Raw genomic sequence first — 19,220 nt, 5'->3', positions numbered from 1 at the left:
TGTTGGATCTACACCGTCATGGCCCCCCCATGGAGAATACCAATACACTAATGTAACCACCATAGCTGTGATTATTGTTTATGACTAATAACATTTAACATGTACTCAGTGACGACGACTACGTGGGGGCTGCGGGGCTCGAGCCCCCTTGATGATTTTAGGGGATTTCTAGTTTTTCTACATTCCTAACACCTCCCCCCGCCCCTGGGCATGCTCGGCCGGTCTGGGGGCGGGGGCGGGGGCGGGGGGTTGCCGGTCCTCCCGTGGCGTGCCCCCACGACGATTATAAAATCGTCGTGGGGCAGAAAGTTGGCGTTGTGACTTCCATGCGGGGGGGAGAGGTGGTGGAGTTGGCTGCTTTAGCAGACAGTTTTGAGGGTCCAATGGAGTTAAGAGGTTTTGTCCAAAGCTATTTTTAATGTTCCATTGTTTCAATGTTTGCGAAACAACACACAGACAGGTGTTCAATAGCACTGATTTATGCAAAAAATATCTAAAACCTCAAAAATGGAGTATTATCAGCATAGCATCTGCATAGTGGCAATCTATATTACATTCCATTCAACTCTCGCTTGTCCTTTTCTGCCGGTAAACAAACAAACAAATAAAAAGGTTTATGTCCTATTATGGCTTTCTTTACGAGGCGATTACATTCGTTGCCATTTTGTGGATATCAAGGATTTTCTGCTCAGTTTTGACAAGTCATCAAAGTGACATTTGACTTGAAGGAAACTCAAGAAGCATCGCAAATCTTCCATCGACAAAATCATGTGAATTTAGACTAGTATAGAAACAAGCAAGGTTGAACATTAGTTCCTTCTTATCTGGCTCAGTATTCTCATATAAGTTCTGGCTGTTCATTTTAACCCACTCATGACGTAGCACGGCAGCGAGTGCCGTGCTATACGAGCTTGTAGATGTGCTATTTTCGAAAATTTGTGAAAATGTGGTGCAAATCTTTGAATATATTATATTATTTTAGAGCGAACGTTTTCAACTCATATCGTTTCTTCTGCGAGGTTCCTGGAACAACATATTTTGAGATTGGGGTTCGCGGCCAATTGCATATCATTTCTGGGGTTCCTTGACATGAAATCGTTTAGAGAACCACTGACACAGAAACAAGAGGTTTTTCAGAAAACTGTCACGATTTAGAAAACATTTGTAGAATCTGGTCTCAGGTCTAAATGTGTTAACCCATTTTGGGCAGGAACCCCTTTTGGTGTTTTAACTAAGCATTATGTTATACTTTAGCTATTGAAAAATAGCAGATCTACAAGCTCATAGCGCGCCACCGAGTGGCGCGCTACGAGCTTGTAGGTCTGCTATTTTTGAAAAATCGTGAAAATGCGGCACAAATCTTTGAATATATATTCTTTCAGATGTCAGGCCTAAATTACATCAAATGAAGGCCCTGCGAGTGGGGAACGGTCAATGATGTGTCAAGTGGCGTTGCCTTACCTTCTGCTGCCAGTAGAGACGGGGACCCTCCATCCTTTGATCTGGCTGAGCTCAGAGTCAGACACGTGGATCTGCAGAGGCAGGCGGGGCATCCACACACTGACCTCCAGCTGGGCACTCAGGAAGCTGTAGGTGAAGTTGAGCAACACCTTGGTCCTCCCTCGGGTCTCTTTGCCGTTCACATAGACGTAGTCACAGCGATCCGACACCTGGACCACAGACAGACAGACAGACAGACAGACAGACAGACAGACAGACAGACAGACAGACAGACAGACAGACAGACAGACAGACAGACAGACAGACAGACAGACAGACAGACAGACAGACAGACAGACAGACAGACAGACAGACAGACAGACAGACAGACAGACAGACAGACAGACAGACAGACAGACAGACAGACAGACAGACAGACAGACAGACAGACAGACAGACAGACAGACAGACAGACAGACAGACAGACAGACAGACAGACAGACAGACAGACAGACAGACAGACAGACAGACAAGACAAGACAAGACATAAATTCAGAAACAGAAACAAAACCAAAAATCAATGACCTCTTCCATACAGGAAAGGATTCCAAATAAGCCAGCTGGCTTCTTCCTGTCCTTGCATTGTATTTATTTTTATTTTTATATGTATTGTCTATATTTTGCACTACATGCTAAATAAATAAACCTAAACCTATCTATTCCACTTGATACTATCAATAAAAGCAGAAAAGCCAAAAACAAAAGTGAGGAATCTCAGAACCATTGAAAAAAATAATTTAGTCCTGAAACAAAAAGAGAAAACAAATAATAATGCATTTTGCTTGCAAAGTACATTCTGTCAGAGTCTGGCCAGGGAATCCAGGGCTGTGTTCCTGTTTATGTCGTGTAAATGTATGACCCTGGGTCTTTAGGCAACTGTTGCTGAATACTAATGAGTACTATACCCTATAAAGGCCTATATACTGCTGCTGGGCGCTGTATGGAAGAGCATAGCAAGCTCCCTGCCAGCTGGGCCAACGTGGAGAAAACACAGCAGTCGGTGTGTCTTATTTAACAACCAGGGGCCTATCTCCACAACCGCCTCACTTATCTTAACACACCGCCAGCTCCACAGAGGTACAGTAATTGGAGAGCACTAGACTGGAGAATAGAGAGAGGATCACAGAGTAGAGGAAATAGAGGGGGAAAGGTGGAAAAGAAAGGGAGGGAGGGAAGGAGGGCATCCCACCCATGTTGAGGCTTTTAATCAACGCTTATTTCTTCGTTCGTTTTTTCCCTCTTTTTTGGGGGGGGGGGTCACTGTTCTGACACCGTCCTTCCCAGGCCAACGACACGCACGCACGCACGCACGCACGCACGCACGCACGCACGCACGCACGCACGCACGCACGCAATAAGTAAGGGGTAATCAAAGATGAGTTGTGTGGTGGTTATTGAAAAGCAGTGTGCAGTTTCTACCTCCACATAGTGAACTATTATCCGAGTTGACTGTTGTCTGATCCGGGATCTCTGCTGATATCGTCACTTTACCAACAACTCAAATATAAGTATAGTAGCATCTTCATCAAGCTATAGGAGTAAATGTTACTTCACCACTCCAGCAAGGGATAAGCCATAGCCACCCCCACCACTATCATGATACATTTTTGCACCCTTCTAAACTAAATTTGCTGTATATGGAACATCCTACTATAAATGCGCCACGTCTGTGCGTGTTTGCGTGCGTGCGTGGGTGCGTGCGTGTACGGTTGTAATGCACATAACTCGAGAACCGTTTGCAGCCTTCACATTCGACACACGCGTTCCACACCCCCGCAGGGAGTGCAGTAACCGGTATCGAGTCGGTCGGACCCACGGTTCTCCAGAACCACCACAAAAGGCTCTGGTCAGGCTCTGCCAGTGGGCCTAATCGGCCCCTCACATATGCAATTCCCAGCCTCTGCCTCAGCCAATTGCCATGGCAACCCCACACCTGCAAATTGATCACTTTTTCACAGTCAGTTTGCACTCTTCGGGCACATGGCAGACACAAAAATCTCCATATACAGTATGGGAACAAAAGGGACACAGACAGATAGTTAAAACGGTTGACAACAAAAACTAAATTGTGTTGTATATATGGAACATGACCTACTGTGAAGCTGTTCACAAAAACTTTACCTAACTTTGCTACTACAGGGAGAACATGCACATGTACATGTGTTACTATTATTTGTTACACTTTCATTGCTCTTTCTTGCACTCTTTATTCTTTGTCTGCTGTGCTTGCTGTGGTTTTGTTGTTTTTGAATGTTAGGATATCTATGCTGCTGCATTGTCTGTAAGGAAGCCAAAACTAAAATATGTTTTACTCTTATGTATCTGTACACAAGATGTAACAATAAAGTACAACCTTGAACACAATGGTCACAGTCAACACGTTTCATGGAACATTTCAAAGCTTGAAAGCTATTTTGGAATCAAAGTTGTTTTAAGTTGTGCTATTATATAATATTATATAAGGCATCGTTTTAGACCTTCACTCACTTGCTGTCTCTTTGTCTCTCTCTCTCTCTCTCTCTCTCTCTCTCTCTCTCTCTCACACACACACACACACACACACACACGGGCTTAAACTCTCTCTCACAAACACTCAAAATCAGAGGCCGTGAGCCCGACACAGCTTCTGATAGAAAGTAAAATAATTCTCTATCACTCAGTATTTTTTCCCACCAGTATTTTGCCATCTGTCATAATTTCTTTCTCCCCCCCCCCCCCCCCCCTCGCACTCTCTACCACCCCTTTTCGCCCTCATGCACTTTCCCACGCGATCCTTGTTTTCGGTCATCTTTTCCCACTGTCCTAGTAACATAGATCCATTACACCAAGGTCAAAACGCTATGCTTAGAAGCTTGTGCAGTGGGATCATGAGATCAGTCTCCAGTGCCATATGTGAGTCGGCTTTTATCCATGATGATACTTTGACTTCACACATACATTTAAGAGTGACCTGGTGAGTTTGATGATGCGTGCATCTAAATGCATCCGAGTTGTATGAAATACACACACTCCCCCATTTAGCTTGCAGGGAAGTCATAATTCCATAATGAATCTTGTTTTTAAGGTCTAAAAAGAAAAGAAAATGGGATGATTTGAGGCATTTTGTTCAAAAAAATGTGTTTTGCAAAAGTCCACCTGTTGGTGGCAATTTCACAGGCAATGTGAAAAGGGTGGGATATATTCCTCAGCCTAGTAGGAAAGTGCGTGAAAGATTTCACGTAAATTGCACGCTGCGTTCATGATTTGAGGCTTTTTGTTCAAAACGGGCCAATCCTGCAAACTTTGAAGGCCAATGTTAGCCAATTAGGATGGAATATGAAATATCGGACAGATCCGTCTTGAGCACATGACTATAGAGATAGTGTGTAACGATTTGCGGGATTTTTGGACAGAATCTGGAGGAGTAATATAAAAAAATGTGTTTTACAAAAGTCGGCCTCTTGGTGGCTCTATAAAAGGCAGATGTAAAAAATGCAGGTCAAAGGTTTTTCCTTGGCCTCTAGGGAGTGTGCATGCAACGTTTCACGCAGATCGGTGCAGTTATAGATAAAAATGTGAAAAGCTGCCTCATGGTGGCGCTATATCACAGTGTGGTACGGTAACACGACTTGCAACACGATTGCAACAGGCTGCAGAGGACCGTTAAAACGGCAGCTAAAATCCATAACATCTACACCACTCGCTGTACGGAAAAAAAGCCCACAACATCATTAAAGACACCAGCCATCCCCGCAACTACCCTGTTCCAACTCCAACTACTCCCTTCCAAAAAACGCTACCAGAGCATCACATCTCGTACCACCCGTCTCTTCCCCCAGGCAGTCAGGCTGCTGAACAGCTGACATTGAACTGTATTGTCACTTTATTCTGCACTCTCTTTTGCACTATAGCAATTTGTTGTTTGTTTTTGTCCCGTTTAAACTGGTGTATATAAGACTTGAGAGTGCTCGAAGAAAAATAATGTCATTGTATTTATACATTTATACAAACCTGAACCTATAGACACACTCGGTTTAAATGTTGGAGCGACTTGCACCGTTCAAAAACGACAAACACACCTATGGTGAATAAATCCATTGTGTCTGTTTGGTACGTATGTGCAGTGTATAACCCCCCGTTCATTCATTCAGCGTTCAACTCACTCAGCTCCTTCATTACCATTTTGCTATCAAGCTTACACGTACGCCAATCAATCAATCAATCAATCAATCAATCAATCAATCAATGTGACTGACCTTGAGAATGTCCTCCTCTGTAGACCTGCAGTTGGTGTAGTTGGTGACATCGGTAACTGACCCATCGGCTTCTACAGCCAAAGTCTTCACAGGGACAGACACCGTCTTTCCAGTCAACACTGCTGTGTTGAGGATATCACTGTACTGTTTAGGAGGAGAAGACAGACAGAGAGAGAGAAAGAGAGAGAGTTTTAGCCAGTGATGTATAGGCACATGCACTACGGCAGAAGTCTCGAACAATGATGTTGCAACCTGGCATTTTAAGCAAATGTTCTGATATATATCCACCAAATATGCAAGATCGTGAAGACTGGGTCATCTCTGGCACTGGCCTCCCTTTCTCGTTCCTGATTGAATAGTCCAATTTCTGCATGACACCTAATTGAAAGTAATATTGGAGCCTAGCTCATTGACTTTATTGTGGCTGGGCAGGCCATGTCCACTAGTGTTTGGCCTACTGATAGGTCAAACTATGAATGGGGTAAAACTGTCACAGACACACAGCTCCCCTCTACAGTGCTCTACTACTGAAAGTGACTCAGTCTCATTTCTCTCCAAAAGCACTTGAATATGATGGAATATGATTAAAGCTCACATTTCATATCACACACACCATAATGCACTAGCTCCCCTTACATTCTCCTGCAAGGTGCCTGATTCTCTCTGCCTCACTCACAGTACAGTCTTCAACGCAGTGCTGTGCTCAAGGGTGAGACGATGTAGACGGGTCCCTCATGTGAGGTGCTTACACACAGCGGGTGTTACCACCGGCTGCCTCCATTGTTAAGACATCCACCAGCTTTGCCAACACATGTAGCGGCAAAGAGAGAGACAGCAGCTGGCACATACAGGTGGATGAGAACTGGATGTGAATATTTTAATTTAACACATTTTGTTCACTGATTATTATTTTAGATACTGTACGTCTTGTTTTTTGTAGCCTACATTCCTTTTTCCTTTACCCCAACTCAACCCACATCCAGTTTGGACCTCTCTGCAGGCCACATCTGGCGTGCGGGCCTCCAGTTTCATACCCCAGCCTGCTCAAGTAGAACTTTGCACGGGACGGGTTTTCTTAGTCCCTCTCCCTCCCATTGGATTTCTGACCATTCCCAGCAATGGCTTAATTTCTGACCGCCCCCTCCTCCTCGCCCGGGTATTTAAGTATTTAGTCCTGCATAATCCTGCGACATTACGGTCTAGTCCTGCATAATCCCGCAATATTTCACATTGGGACCCACATAAATATTACAGAGAGAGAGAGAGAGAGAGAGAGAGATAGAGAGAGAGGGGACAGAGAGATGGCCATTACAGAACCATGGACAGCGACAGGCTATGCTGGGCTGGGTCTTACTGCTTGCCAGTAGGTTATTAAATCTTTTAGACCTGAGAACGAAAAATGTCTTCTAAATCCTAAAAGTGAAAGCGATCTTTTTCAAAAATAGCAGACCTACAAGCTCATATAGCGCGGCACCGAGCTTGTAGATCTGCTATTTTTCCAATAGCTAAAGAATAACATAATGCTTTAAAACACCAAAAGGGGGTTCCCGTCCTGATAGTTGTATCGTCTACATTTTTGAAACGATGTTCTCCTCTCCGTCTAGCCATACGATGAATGTGTTCGTGTCAGACCTGCCTCGGCTTTGTCTTTGAAATTTCCTGGCCTTGATTTTCTTTTCAACTTGGGCTTGTCAAACTCAACACCATGCTGTGCTGACTGCAGTACCCCTTCATGCTGGAACTGTGCTCCACTCACACTGTTTAATTCATTTTCAGTGTAACTTTAGAGCTTTGCAAGGCATATCATTTCTGATAAATCTTACAGCCATGCACAACACTGAATTTCAGTTCAACTTTAGAGCCATGTAAGTAACTCTAAACTAAAGAATTAAAAAGTGTCAGGTCTAGTGGTGGAAAAGCTTTGCGAGCAGCCACATGTGTGTGGCAGCATATTGGTGTCGCGGAGATCAAGTGTAGGTGTGAGCCATATTTAAATGGACTGCCTTGTGAGAATGGCCTGTGATTGGCATGTAGAAACGCTGATTCAATCAGCAAGACTGACAGCCGATTACAGCTGGGCTGTGTGTCTTCTGCGTCCTGCATGAACTCTAGGTCGTATATAGTGTTAATGCATTAGGGAGTATGTGTTTGTTGTGGGTGTGTGGGCTGTGCATGCATTTCTGTGCATGTGCCTGAATGTCTAGGCAGAACCTCAAGTTTCCTTTCATGTTATTCTCTGCTTGTTGTTTGCAGACGTAGCAATCAGGCAGGCAAGGCGGCGCTTGGTCAGATGTTCGCTGGCAGCCTTTGCATTCTAAACTCTATTCAGTATTTTAGCTGTGACGTGAGCACCCCCTCCTGAGATACATCCGGGTCCTACTTTGTGTCGCTTTTGTGTCCCCATAGAGTTATACTGTGACGCTCCGTCGGACTAAATCTGAGACGAAAACAACCACGAAAGTCTCATTTTACTGCTTTCCTCGCAACAACAAAGCTGCGCTGCTCTCCCAAATCTGGCGGTGACAGGCCGTCTGCCCCACACGGAATACTATCGCCATTTTATTTCATTGTGTCAACTAAATCCTAATTAATGCAAACTAGATTCAACATACTCAAGCCTGCAAACATTCTAAATATGCCCCCGAAATATTTTACTGAGCAAATGGACCTTCAATAATAATGATAATAAAATATATAATAATTTTTTTTTGTCATAGACACTTGTACAAAACATTAATAATTCTACTCGAGTTGGAAGCATTAAGACCCATTTTAACCCTCAATGGCTTCCTTTCTGAAAAATAACGTCATTGTAAAAAGATTCACGCGTTTAGATATTCTATTTACAATGAGATGCGGACGGGAGCTGGTGCCACTTGGACCCGGACGTTACGTAGCACTACAAAATGACGTCGGACTTAAATACTGAATTGGCTTGACAGATGCTGACCGCAATTCTAAAAAGGACATGCTCTAGATCAGGGGTTCTCAACGTTTTTGGCCGGGGACCCCCGAAAATGCTTTGGCAACGTCTCGGGACCCCCGCCCCGCCCCCTCCCGACCCCCAATATAAATTGACTGCTACAATAACCTTAAACCCTTTTGGGCGGGAACCCCTTTTGGTGTTTTAAGCATTGTTATAATTTAGCTATTTAAAAATAGCAGATCTACAAGCTCGTAGCGCGCCACCGAGTGGCGCGCTACGAGCTTGTAGGTCTGCTATTTTAGAAAAATCGTGGAGAAAAAAAAAAAAAAAAGAAATAGATTTATTTTTAAATTTTATTTTTGAAAATAATTTGGGGACCCCCTAAAATAATTTGGCGACCCCCCGAGGGGTCGCGACCCACGGGTTGAGAACCCCTGCTCTAGATGATGCTTCAACTGTGACCCAATCATAAGCCATCGAATCAGGGTATAGAGCAATATTGGAGAGCAACCCTTGGGGCATGTCGGATCCTAACACTAATGATACTGAGAAATCTAGCTGCTTATGTTTTGACATTTTCACAGGCTTTTGCAAGAAGGGTTCTCTCTTTGGAGCGCCACAAGGTCACTCCATTTATTGATGAATCACACGCGGCAAAACGCCGCCGACAACAATACACTGACTGACGCACGCCTCTTGCGTCATTCAGTGACGACAGGCTTCAGTTCATGACTGACGCGCGGCTCTTGCGTCTGTGCGTCATCATTCAGTGACGTTCATGCAAGAGCAATCTATCCATCCCTGAGCCTACATTATTGTGAGCTCCCGTGACGGGGGGAGGCGGCCGCGAATAGGCCGAAAAGTATACGCAGAAAACGGATACAAACGTTTTGTTTTTTTTCCTTCAGTGCACATGCACGCGCACCGTGTATGAACATGCACGCGCACATGCACGTGCCGCGCAGAGAGCTTGCGTGTGTGCTCCGGCCGGCACCTATTGACTTACAAATTGAAAACACTGTGTAAAGGTGCATGGTATGGTATGTATGGGAGAGGAGGAACTCATACATGCCTTATATAATTCTGCCCCTGAGTGCTAGAAGTGGAAGGGCTGGAAGGGCATGCATGCGTGTGTGGCCCCGCACACAGTAGATTAATGGTATTTGTTGCAAAGTTATACCCTACCTTTCTATTGTGGTACACGTTTGCCTCCTCCTTCCCTTCCCTTCCCTTCAAGGACATTATGAGCAATCTTTTACCTTAATAAATGCCAACTTCATTGATTCATCAACTGCCGTGCTGCAACGTTCAGCTTTGTGGGAGCCAAGTAACCTTGTATGAGGGTTCTCCACAATTAACAGATACCCCACTGTATCTGACAACACTTTACAGGCCATTTATAATCTCCTCGCTTCCCTCCTCCTTAAAACATCAGCGTAGATGAGACAACAATAGCCGTAATTTATTGGGACAGCCAGAGTCGACTTTATGGCATGTCCCGGAGAGGTTAATTCTCCAGACAGTGGGAAGGTAATGTATTGTTACTGGTGCTGGAAAAAGTATACTAATTACTCCTAAACTAAATGACAAAACACAGCAAATGCAGCAACAATAAGACTCATATTGCATATCGTTGCTGTCGGGCTGAAACCCTGTATCTCCATATTTCATCGTTTACCGTTTTTTTAATGCCCTGCTTTGTCATACAACAGTCAGGGTTCCCACACATTTGTTCCAGTGTGTGTGTGCGCGCTCGTGCGCGCGTGTGCACGTGCGTGCGTGCGTGCGTAAAATCGTCCATTGCGTTGCATTTGCCCCATTTATGAATTCAAAAGTAATGAAGGATGCATGGATTTTTTTTTTTAATTACACTTTTGTTGTTTTTCTCCGTTCTGGGCAATAAAGGTGTTAAGTAGGGATGTATTGACTTGGGCAAATTCAGATTGCAGCAAATCAAATGCTGTTCCAGTTTACATTCAGCCCGTCCATTTGACAGATGCACAAGGTTCCTCTTTCCCGTTTTCTGAGATCTGTTCAACAACGTCACCTGTGCTGCCCACAACACCTCAGCCGACAGCTGGTCAAATGAAGCTGCGATGGGACGGGTTGAGCGTGGCTTGTTGTCTCGACACCCGCGGTCTGTTTGGCAGCCTTTTGGAGTTTTTTTTGCTTTTCGCATGGCTGGCCACTGGCCAGCATATACCGGTATTTCTTTCCTTATAAATGTAGGAATCGGAATAAAAGGAGATATTTACTCGCGACCCCACAACAATTGAACTGCGACCCAACGATGGGTCCCGAGTTTCCCGACCCACTGGTTGGGAAACGGTGTTGTATAAATGCCATGGAAATGTTCCCCAGCTGCCCAGCTGTTACAACAACCACAATATCTCTGCTGTCGTCAGGAGGAAACCACCAAACTTCAAAATGTTCATTTTTCAGGAAATTAAAAATACAATTTTTTTCAGGAAATTAAGAAAACCTTATATTTTGACCCCCCCCCCCCCCCCCGTTTTAGCAGATAGTTTGAGGGTCCAATGGAGTTAAGAGGTTTTGTCCCAACTTTCCCAAGCACTTTTTACTACTTTCCATTGGTTCAGTATTTTCTAAACAACACACAGACGTAAAGGGTGTTCAATAGCACTGATTTATGCACAAAAAAACAACAAAAACAACTAAAAAATGGAGTTAGGAGGTTTCCTCCCGACAGCAAGAATTATATAGTGTGTCTGTGGTGTGGTCAGTGTATTCTCACCATGACCAGTGGCGCCAGCCCAACATAATCTCTCTGAGTGGTGTAGACCTTCATCATGCCGACATCTTTGACGTTCCCTGGCAACTCCAGACGCCAGGTGATCATCTGGCTCTCGGTCTGCTCCGAAACAGCCTTGGGGGAGAAGTCCATCTGTAGAACCTCCAGCAGGCCCCTGTTCAGTGGAGATACAGTTTAACCCATTTTAGACCTGAGCTCGATTCTACAATCCTGACAGTTTTCTGAAAAACCCATATTTCATGTCAAGGACCCCCAAAAAGAAATGTAATTGGCCGCCGACCCCCATCTGAAAATATGTTGTTCCAGAGAGCCCCCCAGAAGCAAACATTTGAGTTAGAAACGTTCGCTCTCAAAGAATATATATTCAAAGATTTGCGCCACATTTTCACGATTTTTCAAAAATAGCAGACCTCATAGCGCGGCACCGAGTGCCGCGCTACGAGCTTGTAGATCTGCTATTTTTCATTAAGCTAAAGCATAACATAATGCTTAAAAAACCAAAAGGGGTTCCCGCCCAAAATGGGTTTTAATATACCACTTGTCATCATATGGAATGTGCCAAAGCGGCATTTGGGAGGGTATAATCAATCAATTCATTCATCAATTTATTAAGTACTAGCACGGCACACCGTGGGTGCTATAAGCCAGTGGTTCCCAAACATTTTATAAAAGGTGTTTTTTTTTTTATCTGATTAGTCAGCATGTCTGGAGATACCCGAGTCATAATAATAATAATAGCTCAGATTTATATAGCGCTTTTCTAAATACCCAAAGCGCTTTAAATATAGGAACACTAGGAACATACTTTTATATTAAAGGTATATTCAGTGATTTGACTTAATTCAAATATCACTTATTTTTTCTTTTTTTCTGGATAATCCTCCCTACTATAGAGTGTGCTGACCATATAAGGAAATCCTCCCTGAGCCCCTGGGGTCAAAAAACCCTAGTTTCAGTTTTGGTGGCGGGTGGCAAAACCTTCATCCAATCAGGATGAGAGGGGCCTTCCTCCAATCATGATCGAGTGGGGGCGGGCCTTGGTGCACATGCTGTTGGCCTGTTGCACTTCCCCCCACTGTAGAGCGTGCATGTGCACATTTTGTTACCGGGGCGGACTGGGTGGTTTTCCAAATCACCCAAATCACTGAATGCTCCTTTAAGAAAAAAAAACAAAGCAAAACATAACATAACGGATACAGCAACAGTACTGGGTTAAAAAGATAAAAGGATAAACGAGGGAAAGGGGGGGAGGGGACATCCTAACCAGACCTCAGCTGGGGAAAGCTATCCCGGAGGTGAGTTTTGAGTGAGGTTTTGAAAGAGAGGAGAGAAAGAGCAGCTCTGAGATGGTTGGGGAGTTCATTCCAGAGTTTGGGGGCCGAAACATAGAAGGCCCTGTCCCCCCAGGTGCGGTACTTGGCCTTGTGGACCTTCAGGAGGTTGGCTTCACTGGACCTGAGGGAGCGGAGGGGGACATAAGGTTCGAGAAGATCGGAGAGGTAGGGGGGAGCCAGGTTATTGAGAGCTTTGTAGGTGGTGAGCAGGATTTTGTAGTGAATTCTTTGTTTGACGGGAAGCCAGTGTAGGTCGTGGAGGACGGGTGTAATGTGGTCTCTGGAGCGTGTACTGGTGAGCAGGCGGGCAGCGGAGTTTTGCGGAGTCATATACCGTTTAGCCTCGGAAACCCAGACGTTTTTATTTCCAGGGAGAAAACAAAGTCTGGGGCCGAGTCCACTTCAATTCGACATACAGTAGTGCAAACGTCGCTCACTCTCTGCTGATTTCTGATTTCTGATCTTTGTTAAATTGATGCGCACAGTACACACACACCTCTCTCTGTCGCTCCAATTAATTAGTCTCATGTCCAGCAGCTGCGCCTAGTTTCTCGGGAGCTGCCTATGCCATAAACAGCATAGGTGAGTTCCAGCCTCTATACCGTTTGACTGCAGTAACAGCAGAAGTATATTTTAGTCCAGGGGCCAATTACTGATATTTTCACAAATTGGTACCACCCACGCCGGTGACCATAACATTTTGGTATAACTCTGCATATCTTGTAGTTTAATGACAAGAGTTATCACTTTGTAATCATGCCTACCTCCATATAAAACCCTTCAGTCTGTTTCAAGCCCACATTGATTGAAGTTGCCCCATAGTCTTTACTACAGCGTTTATAAAACCCTTCAGTCTGTTTCAAGCCCATGTGATTGAAGTTGCCCCGTGGTCTTTACTACAGCGTTTGAACACATTAGACAATGACAGACTGTACTGTAATGTAATTAGTGGCAATAATTATGAGTCATGGATTTGAAGGCAATCATTTTAATAGGGCTTTATGGGGACCTTTTAGAAATAAAGCTACACTGCTGTGTAGCGCCATGCAGTGGGATCAGGCTAGTTGTCACATGCCATGTTATAATAGCACATGGATCTAAAATATATGCAAATATATGCATGGGAAATTCCCTTTAACCCATTTAGGCCTGATGTCGAAAATAAAAAAAAATCTCTTCAAAATCCTAACAGTTTTCTGAAAAACCCTTATGTTTCTGTATCAGTGGTGCTCAATATTTCATGTCAAGGACCCCAGAAATTCTGTGTAATATACCTCCGCCCCCCCCCATCTGAAAACATGTTGTTCCAGGGACCTCCCCAGAAGCAAAGATTTGAGTTAAAATGTTCACTGTAATGATATATATTTGAGGGATTTGAGGCACATTTTCACGATTTTTCAAAATAACAGACCTACAAGTTCATGAGCTTGTAGATCTGCTATTCTTCAATAGCTAAAGTATAACATAATGCTTTAAAACGCCAAAAGGGGTTCCCGCTCAAAATGGGTTAACCCCAGTGAGAAATGCAAGTAATTCAATGTCAAACATTAATGCAATAAACACCAGTGCAATGTTACGATAGTGGCAGGGGAATTCAATTACCCATTATGCGTTTAATGAGGGCAGGATAGAGAAATTGAAATGAAAGGATAGTTATTGTCAAATATATTTTCCTAATTAAACTTTAGTTTTTCCAGGGTGGAATGTATTAGGAAACCAAAAAGGTTAATGAGGGTTAAACTCTACTCAAAGAGTTGAATGTATGTAATAGAATAAAACAGCCAAAGGAAATCAATTAGTAGGCTATATGAAACAGCTGGGTGTCGGTGGCCAAATACATATAATTTTTGGGGTCTTTAACATGAAATATTGAGCACCACTGATATAGAAACATAGGTATTTCAGAAAACTGTCAGGCATTTTTAAAATCTTGACATTGGGCGGGGCGTGGCGGCCGCAGCCTTGAATTGAATTAAACTTGTATACGGTCTCTTGATTTCATTTACTCATTTATGAGACATTTTTTAACCAATATACATTCTCCAGTAAATTAAACCCTTAAGTCAATAATTAATGCGAGAATATACTGGAATCTGAGAACTCAAGCAACATGGCATTATATATGCAGAAGCCTCATGGACACGACCTTAATATATATTTATATATGCAGAAGCCTCATGGACACGACCTTAATATATATATATGCAGAAGCCTCATGGACACGACCTTAATATATATATATGCAGAAGCCTCATGGACACAACCTTAATATATATATATATATATGCAGAAGCCTCATGGACAAAACCTTAATATATATATATATGCAGAAGCCTCATGGACACGACCTTAATATATATATATGCAGAAGCCTCATGGACACAACCTTAATATATATATATGCAGAAGCCTCATGGACACGACCTTAATATATATATATGCAGAAGCCTCATGGACACGACCTTAATATATATATATATATATATATATATATATGCAGAAGCCTCATGGACACGACCTTAATATATATATATATATATATATATATATATATATATATATATGCAGAAGCCTCATGGACACAACCTTAACATATATATGCAGAAGCCTCATGGACACGACCTTAATATATATATTTGCAGAAGCCTCATGGACACGACCAACTATATATATATATATATATATATATATATATATATATATATATATATATATATATGCAGAAGCCTCATGGACACGACCAAATATATATATATGCAGAGGCCTCATGGACACGACCTTAATATATATATGCAGAAGCCTCATGGACACAACCTTAATATATATATATATGCAGAAGCCTCATGGACACGACCTTAATATATATATATGCAGAAGCCTCATGGACACGACCTTAATATATATATATATATATGCAGAAGCCTCATGGACACGACCTTAATATATATATATGCAGAAGCCTCATGGACACGACCTTAATATATATATATATATATGCAGAAGCCTCATGGACACGACCTTAATATATATATGCAGAAGCCTCATGGACACAACCTTAATATATATATATATGCAGAAGCCTCATGGACACGACCTTAATATATATATATATGCAGAAGCCTCATGGACACGACCTTAATATATATATATGCAGAAGCCTCATGGACACAACCTTAATATATATATATATATGCAGAAGCCTCATGGACACAACCTTAATATATATATGCAGAAGCCTCATGGACACAACCTTAATATATATATGCAGAAGCCTCATGGACACGACCTTAATATATATATGCAGAAGCCTCATGGACACAACCTTAATATATATATGCAGAAGCCTCATGGACACAACCTTAATATATATATATATGCAGAAGCCTCATGGACACGACCTTAATATATATATATGCAGAAGCCTCATAGACACGACCTTAATATATATATATATATATGCAGAAGCCTCATGGACACAACCTTAATATATATATGCAGAAGCCTCATGGACACAACCTTAATATATATATATATGCAGAAGCCTCATGGACACGACCTTAATATATATATATATATGCAGAAGCCTCATGGACACGACCTTAATATATATATATATATGCAGAAGCCTCATGGACACGACCTTAATATATATATGCAGAAGCCTCATGGACACAACCTTAATATATATATATATGCAGAAGCCTCATGGACACAACCTTAATATATATATATATATATATGCAGAAGCCTCATGGACACAACCTTAATATATATATATATATATATATATATGCAGAAGCCTCATGGACACAACCTTAATATATATATGCAGAAGCCTCATGGACACAACCTTAATATATATATATATATGCAGAAGCCTCATGGACACGACCTTAATATATATATGCAGAAGCCTCATGGACACAACCTTAATATATATATATGCAGAAGCCTCATGGACACAACCTTAATATATATAGGCAGAAGCCTCATGGACACGACCTTAATATATATATGCAGAAGCCTCATGGACACAACCTTAATATATATATGCAGAAGCCTCATGGACACGACCTTAATATATATATGCAGAAGCCTCATGGACACGACCTTAATATATATATGCAGAAGCCTCATGGACACGACCTTAATATATATATGCAGAAGCCTCATGGACACAACCTTAATATATATATGCAGAAGCCTCATGGACACGACCTTAATATATATATATATATGCAGAAGCCTCATGGACACAACCTTAATATATATATGCAGAAGCCTCATGGACACAACCTTAATATATATATGCAGAAGCCTCATGGACACGACCTTAATATGTTTAAGATTGTTTCAGTTGATTGTGTGTGGTTGACCAAATTCCTCTCACAGTACTTGAAAGCATTAAATGATGACTGAATTTGCAAAGTGATCAGAAGTGGTCGATACCTTTTGGGGGGCCAGTCAAAGGACCAGAGTGGTTGGTACCTTTTGGGGGGCCAGTCAAAGGACCAGAGTGGTTGGTACCTTTTGGGGGGGGCAGTCAAAGGACCAGAGTGGTTGGTACCTTTTGGGGGGCCAGTCAAAGGACCAGAGTGGTTGGTACCTTTTGGGGGGGGCAGTCAAAGGACCAGAGTGGTTGGTACCTTTTGGGGGGCCAGTCAAAGGACCAGTGGTTGATACCTTTTGGGGGGCCAGTCAAAGGACCAGTGGTTGATACCTTTTGGGGGGCCAGTCAAAGGACCAGAGTGCCAAAGTAATAAAAGCTAGTAACAAATTCTGGGCCTGTTACAAGATATAAAATGGTCTTGAACTACTAGCCAAACTGGTAAAATTAACTTCTTAAATCTTAAAAACAATAGGCTACAACAAGTCAATGTTTGTTTTTCATTATGCAGATAATTATTATCTGCATAATTATCTTATTCATTCTATTGTGAATAAATGTAAAAAGTACTTTAATTTATAGACATTAACTATAGAAGATACTCTTCTTATACTTCATTTAAAGTACTTATAGTATCCCTGTTTAGAGCCTATAGAACGCATGTGGGCTCAGTGATCAGATTCTAGATCAAATAGATGAGACAGATTCCTTATGGTTCATGCCTCACCACCTACCTACTCAAAAGGGAAAGTATGCAATATATGGTGTGCATGGGGGGGGGGGGCATGTGTGAGAGATGTAGGGGGGGGGGGGGGGGGGGGGCGGGGGTAGAGATACTGAGATAGTGTGAAGGCATGGGGGGTAATTCCCATATTTCCTCAAAAAACATCCATCTCCTTCTCCCCTGATAGATGTGATTTGGGGGTCACGGTCCATATACCACTGGAAGTATCATCACTTGATAGCTCAGCATGGAATGTGTGCGAGTGCATGCGTGCGTACATGCGTGCGTGCGTACATGCGTGCGTGCGTGCGTGCGTGCGTGCGTGCGTGCGAGAGCTCAATGTGAGAGACATAGGACTTGGAATATCCCTACTTCCTAATCTCCCCTCGCTGAACGTGCAAGCACTAAAGCCAGGATAACGTAGCCATGATTATAGATGATTATGGATAAGTGGGTCGGACGGGCGGTGTGTGTGTGTGTGTGTGTGTGTGTGTGGCTAGAAGGTTGCTGGGTAGAGGTGTTTTCAAAGGTGTGCCAATAGCATCAGGCAGGCCTGCATGTGGTCAACCATAGCAGGTATAGATTGTGATGTAAAAATGTATAACCAATATTTTTAACTACTTGAAATCACTGATTATCCATTTTCTGGCCCAATCAGCCTTCAAAATCACTTGGTCATAATGTGCTGCTGCCTGTATATCATCATTTACCTCCAATTGTAATTCAGTTGGTTTATATTTAAAGACTTGTGTTCTGAAGCCACCGGCAAGATCAAACTCCATGTCACTCTTCTTGAATTGTGATTAGGCTTTTTCAATGAATACATGTCTAGGCCAGTCCCAATTCTTTCCTCGCTTTTACACAACGTGATTACAGGAACATGTTCCATTAGGTTTGTTAGTGGACTTGCAAGGAGATACTGCACGAGTTGGATCGGAAGACGACACTATATAGGGCATAGCAGTGGGGGCCATTGTCTCGTTTCATCGATCCAGACCCCATTCATTTCCAAAAAATATACATTTCCAAAAGATATTTATATCAATTATTTTTATTTTTTTAAATGTTTTTTTGTGGATTTCGTCTTTATTTTATATTTTTTATGGAGGGACAGACATTAGGCTGACAGGAAATGGGGAGAGAGATGGGGGTGAAGACATGCAGTAAAGGCCGTCGGAATCGGGAGTCGAACCCGCGGCACACTGCCAGACTGGGTTACCAGCCAAGGTGCCTGGACCATTGAGCCATGGCCCAGGCCTATATAAATTATTTTAAGCCTAGAATCAAGACATCCAGGATCCTGGTGAATCATGACCGTAAAACATTTGATTCTGTGAAACA

At 42.6% G+C, this 19,220-nt stretch overlaps 1 protein-coding gene across 1 annotated transcript in view; it reads right to left on the bottom strand.

Annotated features, from left to right (window-relative positions):
• The window catches only part of LOC306939788 (transmembrane protein 132D), a 45,791-nt gene that overhangs the window by 15,478 nt on the left and 11,093 nt on the right, over positions 1 to 19,220 (bottom strand). Inside the window, exons 4-6 of the mRNA XM_079524486.1 lie at positions 11,417 to 11,588; positions 5,736 to 5,879; positions 1,462 to 1,670 (exon numbers count right to left, since the gene is read on the bottom strand). Of these exons, the coding sequence (XP_079380612.1) occupies positions 1,462 to 1,670; positions 5,736 to 5,879; positions 11,417 to 11,588 (525 nt within the window). The remainder of the gene's footprint in view (positions 1 to 1,461; positions 1,671 to 5,735; positions 5,880 to 11,416; positions 11,589 to 19,220) is intronic.

Source organism: Electrona antarctica (genome assembly GCF_951216825.1).
Source record: "Electrona antarctica genome assembly, chromosome: 16".
NCBI lineage: Eukaryota > Metazoa > Chordata > Actinopteri > Myctophiformes > Myctophidae > Electrona > Electrona antarctica.
The sequence above is the reverse complement of the archived record's forward strand: the minus strand, read 5'-3'. Positions and strand labels throughout refer to the sequence as shown.